General features: G+C 54.8%; 1 protein-coding gene across 1 annotated transcript in view; it reads right to left on the bottom strand.

Annotated features, from left to right (window-relative positions):
* The window catches only part of LOC147107213 (leucine-rich repeat serine/threonine-protein kinase 2), a gene marked incomplete at its 5' end in the record, with an annotated part of 193,741 nt that overhangs the window by 11,058 nt on the left and 165,447 nt on the right, over positions 1-17,236 (bottom strand). Inside the window, 3 exon segments of the mRNA XM_086007547.1 lie at positions 401-498; positions 15,074-15,100; positions 15,103-15,188. Coding sequence (XP_085863673.1) covers positions 401-498; positions 15,074-15,100; positions 15,103-15,188 — 211 coding nt within the window.

Genomic DNA, 17,236 nt, shown 5'->3' with positions numbered 1-17,236 from the left:
GCAGTTATTTGGCACATCAAGAGGTGACTTGATTGAAAGATCCTGAGGGGTCTGGACAGGGTGGATGTGGAGAGGATGTTTCCTCTTGTGGGAGAATCTAGAACTAGGGGTCACTGTTTAAAAATAAGGGGTCGCCCATTTAAGGCAGAGATGAGGAGAATTTTTTTCTCACAGAGGGTCGTGAGTCTTTGGAACTCTCTCCCTCAGAGGGTGGTGGAAGCAGAGTCTTTGAATATTTTTAAGGCAGAGGTAGATAGATTCTTGGTAACCAAGGGGGTGAAAGATTACCGGGGGTAGGCGGGAATGTGGAGTAATCGGATCAGCCATGAACTTATTGAATGGCGGAGCAGGCTCGAGGGGCCGACTCCCACTCCTAATTCGTATGTTCGTATAGATTTACCTGTTCCTGTATATTCATGGTACAGCGGCCACTGACAAGATTCCCGGTTACGTTATAGATGTTGTGGACATGCTGAAGAGTCGGGGAGGTCCTGGCGGCTGCAAAACCAAAGGTGATTGACTTTATACCAAAAATTGGAGTCAGAAGATACTCACAGATGAGGAAGAATATTCAGCCTATTTTAATTCATCCAGAACAACCCTACACTCACTACACCCCCCACCCCCACTCCCCACCTCCCCCGCCCTACACCCCTCCGCCCCACTCCTCCCACCCCCACCGCCCCACTCCCCCCGCCCCACAACCACCTGACCCCCCCTGCCCCACTCCTCCCACCCCCACCGTCCCACTCCCCCTACACCCCCCGCCCCACACCCACCTGACCCCCCCTGCCCCACACACCCTTCCCAAAAACCCGCCTTACACCCCCCCTACAGGAGGGCATTTGGCCCATCGTGCATTTCAGGGAAAGTTAGATAAGCACATGAGGGAGAAAGGAATAGAAGGTTATGTTGCTGAGATGATGAAGAATGGGAGGAGGCTCATGTGGAGCATAGAAACACAGAAGATAGGAGCAGGAGTCGGCCATTCGGCCCCTCGAGCCTGCTCCGCCATTTAATGAGATCATGGCTGATCATCCAAATTCAGGACCCTGTCCCTGCTTTCTCCCCATATCCTTGATCCCTTTAGCCTTAAGAAATATATCCAACTCCTTCTGGAATATATTTAATGAATTGGCCTCTACTGCCTTCTGTGGTAGAGAATTCCACAGGTTCACCACTCTCTGGGTGAAGAAATTCCTCCTCATCTCTGTCCTAAATGGCTTACCCCTTATCCTTAGACTGTGATCCCTGGTTCTGGACTCCTCCGCCATCGGGAACATCCTTCCTGCATCTAGTCTGTCCAGTCCTGTCAGAATTTTATAAGTTTCAATGAGATCTCTTCTCATTCTTCTAAACTCCAGCAAGTATAAGCCCAATCGACCCAATCTCTCCTCATACGTCATTCCTGCCATCCCAGGTATCAGCCTGGTGAATCTTCGCTGTACTCCTTCCATGGCAAGAACATCCTTCCTCAGATAAGGCAACTAAAACTGCACACAATACTCAAGGTGCGGTCTCACCAAGGCCCTGTACAACTGCAGCAAGACATCCTTGTTCCTGTACTCAAACCCTCTCGCTACGAAGGCCAACATACCATTTGCCTTCTTAACCGCCTGCTGCACCTGCATGCTTACCTTCAGCGACTGGTGCACAAGAACAGCCAGGTCTCGTTGCACTTCCCCTTCTCCCAATCTATTGCTGTTCAGATAATCTGCCTTCCTGTTTTTGCCACCAAAGTGAATAACCTTGCATTTATCCACATTATACTGCATCTGCCATGCATCTGCCCAATCACCCAACCTGTCCAAATCATACTGGAGTTTCTCAGCATCCTCCTCCCAGCACACACGCCCACCCAGCTTTGTGTCGTCTGCAAACTTGGAGATATTACATCTAGTTCCCTCGTCTAGATCATTAATATATATAGTGAATAGCTGGGGTCCTAGCACCGATCCCTGCGGTACCCCACTAGTCACTGCCTGCCACTCGGAAAAAAGCCGACAGGGAGCAGTTGGGCTGAATGGCCTGTTTCTGACTCCTTCAAGGATATCTCCAATGAATCCCACTCCCCTTGTCTTTCCCCTTAGCCTCACAGACCCCCACAAGCTCCGTACCATCACCACAGACTCCATTCACCTCCCCGTTCACTGTCTGAGGCTGAACCAGACTCTTTGTAACCTCGGCCTCCTATTTGACCCTGAGCTGAGCTGAGCTTCTGACCCCCACATCCTCTCCATCACTAAGACCGGCTACTTCCACCTCCGTAACATCGCCCGTCTCCGCCCCGCCTCAGCTCATCCGCTGCTGAAACCTTCATCCAGGCCTTTGTCACCTCCAGACCCGACCATTCCAACGCACTCCTGGCCGGCCTCCCACATTCCACCCTCCGTAAACTCCAGCTCATCCAAAACTCTGCTGCCGCCACCCACCCCCCCGTGTGTCCTAAATCGCACCAAGAGAGTGAAGGTGGGAGAGAGAGGAGGTAGGAGAGAGAGGAGAGAGAGAGAGAGAGAGTGAAGGTGGGAGAGAGAGGAGAGAGGAGAGAGAGAAGGTAGGAGAGAGAGGAGAGAGAGAGTGAAGGTGGGAGAGAAAGAGAGTGAAGGTGGGAGAGAGAGAAGGAGAGAGAGAGAGGAGAGAGAGAGAGAGAGAAGGTGGGAGAGAGAAAGAGTGAAGGTGGGAGAGAGTGAGTGAAGGTGGGAGAGAGAGAGGAGAGAGAGAGAGAGAGAAGGTGGGAGAGAGAAAGAGTGAAGGTGGGAGAGAGTGAGTGAAGGTGGGAGAGAGAGAGGAGAGAGAGAGAGAGAAGGTGGGAGAGAGAGAGAAGGAGAGAGAGAGAGAGAGAGTGAAGGTGGGAGAGAGAGAGAAGGAGAGAGAGAGAGAGAGAAGGTGGGAGAGAAAGAGGGTGAAGGTGGGAGAGAGAGAAGGAGAGAGAGGAGAGAGAGAGAGAGAGAAGGTGGGAGAGAGAGAGAGAGAGAGAGTGAAGGTGGGAGAGAGAGGAGAGAGAGAGAGAGAGAAGGTGGGAGAGAAAGAGAGTGAAGGTGGGAGAGAGAGAAGGAGAGAGAGAGAGGAGAGAGAGAAAGAGAAGGTGGGAGAGAGAGAGAAGGAGAGAGAGAGAGAGAGTGAAGGTAGGAGAGAGAGAGAGAGAAGGTGGGAGAGAAAAGAGACTCAGTCACTGGAAGAGAGAAAATGTTTTCTAACTTTTATCCTGGAGCAATGCCAAGGCTGGTCAACTAACTTTATTTAAATTAGCTGTTGTTCCTTCCTCTCTCTGTCTATAGTTTCTGGACGGATACTTGATGCAGCAGGGATGAGGGAAGGTTCCACACGGTTGCAGTTCTGGCGAAGGGTCATTGAGCTGAAACGTTAACCCTGTTTCTCTCTCCACAGATGCTGCCTGACCCGCTGAGTGTTTCCAGCATTCTCTGTTTTTATTCCACACGTTCCTGTTTATTTGTGTGGGTCACATGGGCACGGCTGTATTCATTACCCATTCCCAGGTGCATTTAGTTTCAAGCACATAGGGTGGGACTGGAGTCACGTGTGAGCCAGACGAGGGAGCAGCGACAGCTTCTCCTCCCAGAAGGGCATCACTGAACCAGTTGGGTTTTTACAACAAAGTGACAGTTCACAAATCATCAGCAATTTAAATCCAATATCACTATGGTGGGATTTGAACTCGCACATCACTGGCTTTCCAGCTCAGAGCCATAAACACAAGGCTACCTGATTAAAGGCTCGGGACCTGGAATGGGGCGTGTACTATTAGAGAGTCTAATCCAGACCGACACTCACAGTGCAGTCCTGAGGGAGCACTGCACTGTCGAAGGAGCAGTACTGAGGGAGCGCTGCACTGTCGGAGGGGCAGTACTGAGGGAGCGCCGCACTGTCGGAGGGGCAGTACTGAGGGAGTGCCGCAATGTCGGAGGGGCAGTACTGAGGGAGCGCTGCACTGTCGAAGGAGCAGTACTGAGGGAGCGCTGCACTGTCGGAGGGGCAGTACTGAGGGAGCGCCGCACTGTCGGAGGGGCAGTACTGAGGGAGTGCCGCAATGTCGGAGGGGCAGTACTGAGGGAGTGCCGCAATGTCGGAGGGGCAGTACTGAGGGAGCGCTGCACTGTCGAAGGAGCAGTACTGAGGGAGCGCTGCACTGTCGGAGGGGCAGTACTGAGGGAGCGCTGCACTGTCGGAGGGGCAGTACTGAGGGAGTGCTGCACTGTCGGAGGGGCAGTACTGAGGGAGTGCCGCACTGTCGGAGGGGCAGTACTGAGGGAGCGGCGCACTGTCGAAGGAGCAGTACTGAGGGAGCGCCGCACTGTCGCAGGGGCAGTACTGAGGGAGCGCTGCACTGTCGCAGGGGCAGTACTGAGGGAGCGCTGCACTGTCGGAGGGGCAGTGCTGAGGGAGCGCCGCACTGTCGGAGGGGCAGTGCTGAGGGAGCGCCGCACTGTCGGAGGGGCAGTGCTGAGGGAGCGCCGCACTGTCGCAGGGGCAGTAACGAGGGAGCGCCGCACTGTTGGAGGGGCAGTACTGAGGGAGCGCCGCACTGTCGGTGGGACAGTACTGAGGGAGCGCTGCACTGACGGAGGGGCAGTACTGAGGGAGCGCTGCACTGTCGGAGGGGCAGTCTTGAGGGAGCGCCGCACTGTCGGAGAGGCAGTACTCAGGGAGCGCTGCACTGTCGGAGGGGCAGCACTGAGGGAGTACCGCACTATCGGTGGGGCAGTACTGAGGGAGTGACGCACTGTCGGAGGGGTAGTCCTGAGGGAGCGCTGCACTGTCGGAGGGGCAGTACTAAGGGAGTGACGCACTGTCGGAGGGGCAGTGCTGAGGGAGCGCCGCACTGTCGCAGGGGCAGTAACGAGGGAGCGCCGCACTGTTGGAGGGGCAGTACTGAGGGAGCGCCGCACTGTCGGTGGGACAGTACTGAGGGAGCGCTGCACTGTCGGAGGGGCAGTCTTGAGGGAGCGCCGCACTGTCGGAGAGGCAGTACTCAGGGAGCGCTGCACTGTCGGAGGGGCAGCACTGAGGGAGTACCGCACTATCGGTGGGGCAGTACTGAGGGAGTGACGCACTGTCGGAGGGGTAGTCCTGAGGGAGCGCTGCACTGTCGGAGGGGCAGTACTGAGGGAGTGCTGCACTGTCGGAGGGGCAGTACTGAGGGAGTGCTGCACTGTCGGAGGGGCAGTACTGAGGGAGCGCCGCACTGTCGCAGGGGCAGTACCGAGGGAGCGCCGCACTGTCGCAGGGGCAGTACTGAGGGAATACTGCACTGTCAGAGGGGCAGTACTGAGGGAGCGCAGCACTGTCGGAGGGGCAGTACTGAGGGAGAGCTGCACTGTCGGAGGGGCAGTACTGAGGGAGCGCCGCACTGTCGGAGGGGCAGTACTGAGGGAGCGCCGCACTGTCGGAGGGTCAGTACTGAGGGAGCGGCGCACTGTCGAAGGAGCAGTACTGAGGGAGCGCCGCACTGTCGGAGGGGCAGTACTGAGGGAGTGCTGCACTGTCGGAGGGGCAGTACTGAGGGAGCGCCGCACTGTCGGAGGGGCAGTACTGAGGGAGCGTCGCACTGTCGGAGGGGCAGTACTGAGGGAGCGCCGCACTGTCGGTGGGGCAGTACTGAGGGAGTGCTGCACTGTCGTAGGGGCAGTACTGAGGGAGCGCCGCACTGTCGGAGGGGCAGTACTGAGGGAGCGCTGCACTGTCGGAGGGGCAGTACCGAGGGAGCGCCGCACTGTCGCAGGGGCAGCACTGAGGGAATACTGCACTGTCAGAGGGTCAGTACTGAGGGAGCGCAGCACTGTCGGAGGGGCAGTACTGAGGGAGAGCTGCACTGTCGGAGGGGCAGTACTGAGGGAGCGTCGCACTGTCGGAGGGGCAGTACTGAGGGAGTGCTGCACTGTCGGAGGGGCAGTACTGAGGGAGCGCTGCACTGTCGGAGGGGCAGTACTGAGGGAGTGCCGCACTGTCGGAGGGGCAGTACTGAGGGAGCGGCGCACTGTCGAAGGAGCAGTACTGAGGGAGCGCCGCACTGTCGCAGGGGCAGTACTGAGGGAGCGCTGCACTGTCGCAGGGGCAGTACTGAGGGAGCGCTGCACTGTCGGAGGGGCAGTGCTGAGGGAGCGCCGCACTGTCGGAGGGGCAGTGCTGAGGGAGCGCCGCACTGTCGGAGGGGCAGTGCTGAGGGAGCGCCGCACTGTCGCAGGGGCAGTAACGAGGGAGCGCCGCACTGTTGGAGGGGCAGTACTGAGGGAGCGCCGCACTGTCGGTGGGACAGTACTGAGGGAGCGCTGCACTGACGGAGGGGCAGTACTGAGGGAGCGCTGCACTGTCGGAGGGGCAGTCTTGAGGGAGCGCCGCACTGTCGGAGAGGCAGTACTCAGGGAGCGCTGCACTGTCGGAGGGGCAGCACTGAGGGAGTACCGCACTGTCAGAGGGGCAGTACTAAGGGAGTGACGCACTGTCGGAGGGGCAGTCCTGAGGGAGCGCCGCACTATCGGAGGGGTAGTCCTGAGGGAGCGCTGCACTGTCGGAGGGGCAGTACTGAGGGAGTGCTGCACTGTCAGAGGGGCAGTACTGAGGGAGTGCTGCACTGTCGGAGGGGCAGTACTGAGGGAGCGCCGCACTGTCGCAGGGGCAGTACCGAGGGAGCGCCGCACTGTCGCAGGGGCAGTACTGAGGGAATACTGCACTGTCAGAGGGGTAGTACTGAGGGAGCGCAGCACTGTCGGAGGGGCAGTACTGAGGGAGAGCTGCACTGTCGGAGGGGCAGTACTGAGGGAGCGTCGCACTGTCGGAGGGGCAGTACTGAGGGAGCGCCGCACTGTCGGAGGGGCAGTACTGAGGGAGTGCTGCACTGTCGTAGGGGCAGTACTGAGGGAGCGCCGCACTGTCGGAGGGGCAGTACTGAGGGAGCGCTGCACTGTCGGAGGGGCAGTACTGAGGGAGTGCTGCACTGTCGGAGGGGCAGTACTGAGGGAGCGCCGCACTGTCGGAGGGGCAGTACCGAGGGAGCGCCGCACTGTCGCAGGGGCAGCACTGAGGGAATACTGCACTGTCAGAGGGGCAGTACTGAGGGAGCGCAGCACTGTCGGAGGGGCAGTACTGAGGGAGAGCTGCACTGTCGGAGGGGCAGTACTGAGGGAGCGTCGCACTGTCGGAGGGGCAGTACTGAGGGAGTGCTGCACTGTCGGAGGGGCAGTACTGAGGGAGTGCTGCACTATCGTAGGGGCAGTACTGAGGGAGCGCCGCACTGTCGGAGGGGCAGTACCGAGGGAGCGCCGCACTGTCAGAGGGGCAGCACTGATGGAGCACTGCACTGTCGGAGGGGCAGTATTGAGGGAGCGCAGCACTGTCGGAGGGGCAGTACCGAAGGAGCGCCGTACTGTCAGAGGGGCAGCACTGAGGGAGCGCCGCACTGTCGGAGGGGCAGTACTGAGGGAGCGTCGCACTGTCGGAGGGGCAGTACTGAGGGAGTGCTGCACTGTCGGAGGGGCAGTACTGAGGGAGTGCTGCACTATCGTAGGGGCAGTACTGAGGGAGCGCCCCACTGTCGGAGGGGCAGTACCGAGGGAGCGCCGCACTGTCGGAGGGGCAGTACCGAGGGAGCGCCGCACTGTCAGAGGGGCAGCACTGATGGAGCACTGCACTGTCGGAGGGGCAGTATTGAGGGAGCGCAGCACTGTCGGAGGGGCAGTACCGAAGGAGCGCCGTACTGTCAGAGGGGCAGCACTGAGGGAGCGCCGCACTGTCGGAGGGGCAGTACTGAGGGAGCGCAGCACTGTCGGAGGGGCAGATCTGAGTGCGAGTAGCAGAGAGTGCTGTTGAGAGTTTGGTCTCAGGATTAGCAGACATCGCGGAGGCGGAGCAGCGAGGCGAGGCCAAGTTGAGGCAGCCGGGAGTAGCAGCAGGTATCAAGTCGAGTCGGAGCAGCGAGGCGAGGCAGCCTAAACAGGCTCCACAGGCAACATTCCAAGGGGAGGTCAGAATTCAAAAGTGACATCACAGCCAAGCTGGTAGGTGATTGGCTGGTTGGTGAGTACTTTTCCTTCCCTTTTAAACCTTTATAAGTTGGTAAGTTCAATTAAATAGAGGTGTGATATTCATCATCTAGAATCGGGGCAGAGGGTATTTAAAAATAATAACAATAAATTTAATTCATTACATAGAATGGGAGAGCAGGTGATGTGTTACTGCTGCAATATGTGGGAGCTGGTGGACACCATTGATGTTCACAGTGATCACATTTGCAGTAAGTGCTGGCTGCTCGAAGAACTCCGGCTCCGTGTTGATGAGCTGGAGTCCGAGCTTCAAACACTGCGACACATCAGGGAGGGGGAGAGTTACCTGGACTCTGTGGCCTAGAAATTCAGTTGTTTGCGCCAACGCCTTAGGAGGAGGAGATGTGGGGCGCTAGGCGGCTAGCGGCCGGGCGCTGCGCGATCTGCGCCTCTCCCCAACTTCAGTAAAGATTTAGCGGCGGCGCAAAGCCTTTGCGCGCGCTCAGCTGCGTGCGCAGATCCTGACGTCATTTCATCGTCCAACGCCCTTTGTGCGCCCCAAGCCGGAAATTCAGTGGCGCCGGCCTATTGCGCGCCTGGCGCCCCTAGCGACTGGTGGAGGGGAACAGTTCCCAGTCGCTGCGGGGCGCGCTAATTAAAGGGCACTCCTCCTGCAGTAGAAATGGCAGCCATTTTGCAACACTCCTTCTTTGTGAGAGACGGATCTTTGCAGAGAGACAAAGGTAGAGAGCTTTCTGGTTTGGCTCAACACTCGCACAGGTACTTGTGGCTTCAGGCCACAGCTTTGCACTTGTCTTTAACTTCAGAGCCATAGCATTGACTGGAAACATATAATGGGGGCTGCAATGGGTGCAAACGTTGGCCTTCTCCATAGTCCTGGGCGTTGTCCAGATCAAGCAGCAGTGGTCAGGCCTTGCTTCAGGGCTGCAGTGTGCAGGGCGTGGCAGGCAAACAAATCCACCCTCCCCCTTTAAGAGCTCACCAGCGCCAGAGTGTCTGCCGTCAATCAGCAACTCGCCGCACCTGCGCTGCGCCCGCCCTCGGGGGTTTCGCCCCGTGCCACCGGCTTAGCGCCTAACGATAGTCGTGCAACGCCTGTTTTAGCGCAGCAGCAACCTCTTGGGGCGATGCCACTGAATATCGGCGAAGGTGGCGCGAAGTTGCGCCGGGCGCAAACTTTAGCGGCCGCCCGGCTGTAGCGCCCCAAACGTGGCTATACTGAATTTCTAGGCCTGTGTTCCAGGAAGTAGTCACACCAATTAGATTAACTAATTCAGGTGTATTCCGTGGTCAGGGACAGGATGGTGTGACTATGAGTGAGGCAGGTACGGGGATCCAGGAGGTAGTGTTGGAGGAGCCGCAGCCCTTGCTCTTGTCCAACAGGTTCAAGGCTCTTACTCCCTGTGAGGACGGGAACAGGGACTGCAGAGAGGATGAGCAACCTGGCCACAGCACCGTGGAACGAGGGGCCATTCAAGTGGGGGGAGTAAAATGAAATGTTGTAGTGGTAGGGGATAGTATCATTAGGGGGATAGATAGGGTTCTTTGCAGACGAGAGCAAGAGTCCCGAAGGCTGTGTTGCCTGCCAGGGTTAAGGACATCTCCGCTGGGCTGGAAAGAAACTTGGAGTGGGAGGGGGAGGATCCAGTTGTCGTGGTCCATGTTGGTACCAACGACATAGATAGGACAAGGAAAGAGGTTCTGCTGAGGGAGTATGAGCAGCTAGGGGCCAAATTAAAAAGCAGAACCACAAGGGTAATAATCTCTGGATTACTACCTGAGCCACGAGCAAATTTGGCTAGGGTAAATAAAATTAGAGAGTTAAATGTGTGGCTCAAAGACTGGTGTGGGAGAAATGGGTTTTGCTTCCTGGGACACTGGCACCAGTACTGGGACAGGAGAGAGCTGTTCCGTTGGGACGGACTTCACTTGGCCAGTGCTGGGACTAGAATCCTGGCGAATCGAATAACTAGGGCTGTAGAGAGGGCTTTAAACTAATTAGTGGGGGGGAGGTTTCAAGAGAGCGAAAAATAAAAATATCAGCGGAGAAGGCAATAGAGCAAGGTAGCAGTGGGGGAATTAAAAACCAGAGCGTGTCAGGAAGGGACAGAATGTATAAAGATAAAGGTAGAGTCGTAAAGGGGGTAAAAGCAGGAATAAATTGTCACAAAACATATTTAAAAGTTCTTTATCTGAATGCACGCAGCATTCGTAACAAAATAGACGAGTTGACGGTGCAAATAACTACACATGGGTATGATCTGGTGGCCATTACAGAAACATGGCTACAAGGTGACCATGACTGGGAACGAAACATCCAGGGGTATTTGACAATTAGGAAGGACAGACAGGAAGGAAAGGGAGGTGGGGTTGCTATGTTAATAAAGGATGGAATCACTGCAATAGTGAGAAATGATATTGGGTCAAAGGATCAGGATAGTGAAACAGTTTGGGTGGAGATAAGGAATAATAAGGGGAAAAAGTCACTAGTGGGCGTAGTCTATAGGCCTCCTAACAATTGCAACTCTGTTGGTCGGAGTATAAATCGGGAAATAGTTGGGGCTTGTAATAAGGGAACAGCTATAATCATGGGGGATTTTAACTTTCATATTGACTGGACAAATCAAGTTGGGCAGGGCAGCCTTGAGGAGTTCATAGAATGCATTATGGACGGGTTCCTTGAGCAGTATGTAACTGAACCAACCAGGGGGCAGGCAATCTTAGATCTGATCCTGTGTAATGAGACAGGATTAATAAAAAATATCCTAGTAAAGGATCCCCTTGGAACAAGTGACCATAACATGGTTGAATTCCTAATTCAGTTGGAGGGTGAGAGAGTTGGATCTCAAACCAGCATACTAAGCTTAAATAAAGGAGACTATGAAGGTATGAGAGTAGAGTTGACTAAAGTGGACTGGGAAAATAGATTAAGGTGTAAGACGGTACATGAGCAGTGGTGTACATTCAAGGAGATATTTCACAACTTTCAAGAAAAATATATTCAAGTGAGGAAAAAGGGGCGTAAAAGAAAAGACAGCCATCCGTGGGTAAGTAAAGTAATAAAGGATAGTATCCAACTGAAAACAAGGGCATATAAAGTAGCCAAATCTAGTGGGAGGATAGAAGATTGGGAAGCATTTAAAAGCCAGCAAAGAATAACTAAAAGATTAATTAAGAAAGGGAAGATAGATTATGAAAGTAAACTAGCAAAAAATATAAAAACAGATAGCAAGAGTTTCTACAGTTATATAAAAAGAAAAAGAGTGGCTAAAGTGAATGTTGGTCCCTTAGAGGACGAGACCGGGAAATTAGTGGTGGGGAACATGGAGATGGCAGAAACGCTGAACAAATACTTTGTATCAGTCTTTACAGTAGAGGACACTAAAAATATCCCAACACTGGACAAACAGGGGGCAATGGGGGGGGGAGGAGTTTAACATGATTAAAATCACTAAGGAGATGGTACTCGGTAAGATAATGGGACTTATCCAGGGGATATATCCGCGTTCTGATGGCTTACATCTTAGGGTCTTGAGAGAAGTAGCGGTACGGATTGTGGATGCATTGGTGGTAATTTTCCAAAACTCCCTGGATTCAGGAAAGGTCCCAGCAGATTGGAAAACTGCTAATGTAACGCCCTTATTTAAAAAGGGAGTCAGACAAAAGGCTGGAAACTATAGACCAGTTAGCCTAACATCTGTGGTTGGTAAAATGTTGGAGTCCATTATTAAGGAAGCAGTAACAGGATATTTGGATAAGCATAATTTAATCGGACAGAGTCAGCATGGTTTTATGAAGGGGAAGTCGTGTTTGACTAATTTGCTCGAATTCTTTGAGGACGTAACAAACAGGGTGGATAAAAGGGAACCAGTGGATGTAGTGTATTTGGACTTCCAAAAGGCATTTGACAAGGTGCCACACAAAAGATTACTGCACAAGATAAAAAAATCACGGAATTGGGGGCAATGTACTGGCATGGGTGGAGGATTGGCTATCTAACAGAAAACAGAGAGTTGGGATAAATGGTTCATTCTCTGGTTGGCAATCAGTAACTAGTGGTGTTCCGCAGGGGTCGGTGCTGGGACCCCAACTCTTTACAATCTATATTAACGATTTGGAGGAAGGGACCGAGTGCAACGTATCCAAGTTTGCCGACGATACAAAGATAGGAGGAAAAGCAGTGAGTGAGGAGGACATAAAAAACCTGCAAAAGGACATTGACAGGCTAAGTGAGTGGGCAAAAATTTGGCAGATGGAATATAATGTTGGAAAGTGTGAGGTTATGCACTTAGGCAGAAAAAATCAAAGAGCAAGTTATTATCTAAATGGAGAGAAACTGCAAAGTGCTACAGTACAAAGGGATCTGGGGGTCCTGGTGCATGAAACACAAAAAGTTAGTATGCAGGTACAGCAGGTGATCAGGAAGGCCAATGGAATCTTGGCTTTTATTGCAAGGGGGATGGAGTATAAAAGCAGGGAAGTCTTGCTGCAGTTATACAGGGTACTGGTGAGGCCACACCTGGAATACTGCGTACAGTTTTGGTTTCCATATTTAAGAAAAGATATACTTGCTCTCGAGGCAGTTCAGAGAAGGTTCACTCGGTTGATTCCAGAGATGAGGGGGCTGACTTATGAGGAAAGGTTGAGTAGGTTGGGCCTCTACTCATTGGAGTTCAGAAGAATGAGAGGCGATCTTATCGAAACATATAAGATTGTGAGGGGGCTTGATCGGGTGGATGCGGTGAGGATGTTTCCACTGATGGGTGAGACTAGAACTAGGGGCATAATCTTAGAATAAGGGGCTGCCCTTTCAAAACTGAGATGAGGAGAAACTTCTTCACTCAGAGGGCAGTAAATCTATGGAATTTGCTACCTCAGACAGCTGTGGAAGCTGCGACATTAAATAAATTTAAAACGGAAATAGACAGTTTCCTAGCTGATAAAGGAATAAGGGGTTACGGGGCGAGGGCCGGGAATGGACGTGAGTCTATGTTCGGATCAGCCATGATCCTATTGAATGGCGGAGCAGGCCCGAGGGGCCGTATGGCCTACTCCTGCTCCTACTTCTTAAGTTCTTATGTTCTTACGAGGGAGCGCCGCACTGAGGGAATACTGCACTGTCAGAGGGGCAGTACTGAGGGAGTGCTGCACTGTCGGAGGGGCAGTACTGAGGGAGCGCTGCACTGTCGAAGGGTCAGTACTGAGGGAGCGCTGCACTGTCGAAGGGTCAGTACTGAGGGAGTGCTGCACTGTCGGAGGGGCAGTACTGAGGGAGTGCCGCACTGTCGGAGGCTCAGTAATGAGGGAGTGCTGCACTGTCGGGGGTTCAGTACTGAGGGAGTGCTGCACTGTCGAAGGGTCAGTACTGAGGGAGTGCTGCACTGACGGAAGGGCAGTACTGAGGGAGTGCTGCACTGTCGGAGGGACAGTGCTGAGGGAGTGCCGCACTGTCGGAGGGACAGTACTGAAGGAGTGCCGCACTGTCGGAGGGACAGTACTGAGGGAGTGCCGCACTGTCGGAGGGGCAGTACTGAGAAGCGCTGCACTGTCGGAGGGGCAGTACTGAGGCAGTGCCGCACTGTCGGAGGGACAATACTGAGGGAGTGTCGCTCTGTCGAATGGGCAGTACTGAGGGAGCGCCGCACTGTTGGAGGGGCAGTACTGAGGGAGCGCCGCACTGTCGGAGGGTCAGTACTGAGTGAGTGCTGCAGTGTCGGAGGGTCAGTACTGAGGGAGCGTTGCACTGTTGGAGGGTCAGTACTGAGGCAGCGCTGCACTGTCGAAGGGGCAGTACTGAGGGAGCGCCGCACTGTCGGAGGGGCAGTACTGAGGGTGCGACGCACTGTTGGAGGGGCAGTACTGAGGGAGCGCCGCACTGTCGGAGGGGCAGTACTGAGGGAGCGTCGCACTGTCGGAGGGGCAGCACTGAGGGAGAGCTGCACTGTCGGATGGGCAGTCTTGAGGGAGCGTTGCACTGTCGGAGGGGCAGTACTGAGGGAGCGCCACACTGTCGGAGGGTCAGTACTGAGGGAGCGCCGCACTGTCGGAGGGGCAGTACTGAGGGAGTGCTGCACTGACGGAAGGGCAGTACTGAGGGAGCGTTGCACTGTCGGAGGGTCAGTACTGAGGGAGCGCTGCACTGTCAGAGGGGCAGTACTGAGGGAGCGCCGCACTGTCGGAGGGTCAGTACTGAGGGAGCGCTGCACTGTCGGAGGGGCAGTACTGAGGGAGAGCTGCACTGTCGGAGGGGCAGTACTGAGGAGCGCCGCACTGTCGAGGGTCAGTACTGAGGGAGCGCCGCACTGTCGGAGGGTCAGTACTGAGGGAGCACTGCACTGTCGGAGGGTCAGTACTGAGGGAGCGCTGCACTGTCGGAGGGTAGTATTGAGGGCGTGTTGCTCTGTCGGAGGGTCAGTATTGAGGGCATGCTGCTCTGTCGGAGGGTCAGTACTGAGGGAGCGCCGCACTGTCGGAGGGTCAGTACTGAGGGAGCGCTGCACTGTCAGAGCGGCAGTTACTGACGAAGTGCTGCACTGTTGGAGATGCCTTCTTTCGGATGAGACGTTATACCGAGGCCTCATCTGCCCTATTGGACTATTTCGAAGAAGAGCAGGGGAGTTATTCCCAGTGTTCTGGGGCCAATATTTATCCCTGAACCAACATCACTGAAGCAGATTGTCTGGTCATTTCGGAAGAATTTGCAGGGCTACAGGGAAAGAGCAGGGGGTGAGTGGGACGAATTGGAGAGCTCTTTGAAAGAGCTGGCACAGGCACGATGGACCGAATGGCCTCCCTCCTGTGCTGTAACATTCTACGAGCTCATGGCTATTTGTGGAAACTTGCATTGTACGAATTGACTGCTGTGTTTCCCCACCGTGACCACGCCTCCAGAAAACAACTTCACTGGCTGTAAAGCGCTTTGGGACGTCCTGACGTGGTGAAAGGTGCTGTGTAAATGCAAGTCTTTCTTAGCTGAACAACGTGGAAAGATGCAGAGCGGACTGCGCGCATTGTAACGAAGCATCTGTCAGACACACGGGGAGAATCTCACCCACCTTCAGTCGTGCCATTCAGGGCCCGAGACCTCTACTCGTGCAGAATAGGAGCTCCGTCTGGAAATCCCCACCACATTTCTCACACGTCTTTATCTTCTCCTCCGACATCTGCTCGCTGTCAGATACAAACACTTCATATCAGAGTGCTGTCCCGAAACAAAGCCCCGAAACCGGCAGTGGTACAGGAAAGTCGGGCCGCGGTAACCAGCCCCAGCCTCCCGCAACAAAGCGGTTTGATAATCATACAGTCCAGAAGTTAACGTATTAACCGAACATAATACCATGAGAACTCAAAATTACCACACGGAATTCCAGGTTCGAAACAGGGTGTGTCGTTATAGTAAATCCACCTCCCCTCTATGTTCTATGGAACTAGCACAGGCTCAGATATGATGGGCAGAATGGCAGCCTGGAGCTCCATTCTATGAATATCTTTAGTCACATTTATCATCAAAATTCCACACATTCACTTTCTGCAGAAGAATAACAGATTATTTCCTTCAAAACCTCTTCCCTTGCTGCTCCGATTTTCGCTGGAGTAGTTTCACAGTCTAATCTCGGTTATACCTTGGTTCAAATGACCACAGTTCGTGCAGCAACTCGCCAAGGCTTCTTCGGCAGCACCTCCCAAACCCGCGACCTCTTCCACCTAGAAGGACAAGGGCAGCAGGCGCATGAGAACACCACCACCTCCAAGTTCCCCTCCAAGTCACACACCATCCTGACTTGGAAATATATCGGCCGTTCCTTCATCGTCGCTGGGTCAAAATCCTGGAACTCCCTCCCTAACAGCACTGTGGAGTACCTTCACCACACGGACTGCAGCGGTTCAAGAAGGCGTCTCACCACCACCTTCTCCAGGGCAACTAGGGATGGGCAATAAATGCCGGCCTTGTCAGCGACGCCCACATCCCGAGAATGAATTTTTTTTAATGATAAGGCCACTGTATCTAAGTTGAGACCAGCAAAACAAGCTTTACTACAAGTTCAGTTCGTTCACAAATAATAAAAAAAACACCAAATACTGGTAACACTCAGCAGGTCAGGCAGCATCTATGGAGAGAGCGGGCATTTTGGATCCTTCACCAGAACTTGAAAAGTAAAAATGAGCAGTGTTCAAACAGGATCACGACAAAGGAAAGCAGGGGTAAGAGAGAGAGAGAGAGAGTGCGACAGAGAGAGCGATGAGAGCGACAGAGAGAGAGAGCGAGAGCGGCAGAAAGAGAGAGCGAGAGCGGCAGAGAGAGAGAGCGAGAGAGAGAGTGACAGAGAGAGAGAGCGAGAGAGCGACAGAGAGAGCGACAGAGAGAGAGAACGAGAGAGCGACAGAGAGAGCGAGAGAGCGACAGAGAGAGAGAGCGAGAGCGGCAGAGAGAGAGAGCGAGAGCGAGCGAGAGCGGCAGAGAGAGAGAGCGAGAGCAGCAGAGAGAGAGAGCGAGAGAGAGTGCAAGAGAGAGCGAGAGAGAGCGAGAGCGAGAGGGAGAGGGGAGAGAGGGAGAGCGATAGGGAGAGGGAGAGCGAGAGGGAGAGCGATAGGGAGAGGGAGAGGAGGGAGAGGGAGAGGGAGAGCGAGAGCGAGAGCGAGAGGGGAGAGGGAGAGCGAGAGGGAGGGAGAGGGAGAGGGAGAGCGAGAGCGAGAGGGAGAGGAGGGAGAGAGGGAGAGGGAGAGCGAGAGGGAGGAGAGAGGGAGAGGGAGAGGGAGAGGGAGAAGGAGAGGAGGGAGAGGGAGAGGGAGAGGAGGGAGGGAGAGGGGGAGGGAGGGAGGAGAGGAGGGAGAGAGGAGAGGGAGAGGGGGGGAGAGGGAGAGGGAGAGGGAGGGAGAGGGAGAGGGAGAGGGAGAGGGAGAGGGAGGAGGGAGAGGGAGGGAGAGGGAGAGGGAGGGAGAGGGAGAGGGAGAGGGAGATGGAGATGGAGATGGAGAGGGAGAGGGAGAGGGAGAGCGAGAGGGAAGGAGAGAGGGAGAGGGAGAGGGAGAGAGAGAGGGAGAAGGAGAGGGAGAGGGAGAGGGAGAAGGAGAGGGAGGAGAGGGAGAGGGAGGAGAGGGAGGGAGAGAGAGAGGGAGAGGGAGAGGGAGGGAGAGGGAGGGGGAGAGGGGGGAGAGGGGGGAGGGAGGGAGAGGGAGGGAGAGGGGGGGGAGGAGGGAGAGGGGGGAGAGGGAGAGGG

Source organism: Somniosus microcephalus, chromosome 15, assembly GCF_052327205.1.
Source record: "Somniosus microcephalus isolate GS21.2 chromosome 15, FLI_Smic_1.0, whole genome shotgun sequence".
Taxonomy (NCBI): Eukaryota; Metazoa; Chordata; class Chondrichthyes; order Squaliformes; family Somniosidae; genus Somniosus; species Somniosus microcephalus.
This window is presented reverse-complemented; position numbering and strand designations above follow the sequence as displayed.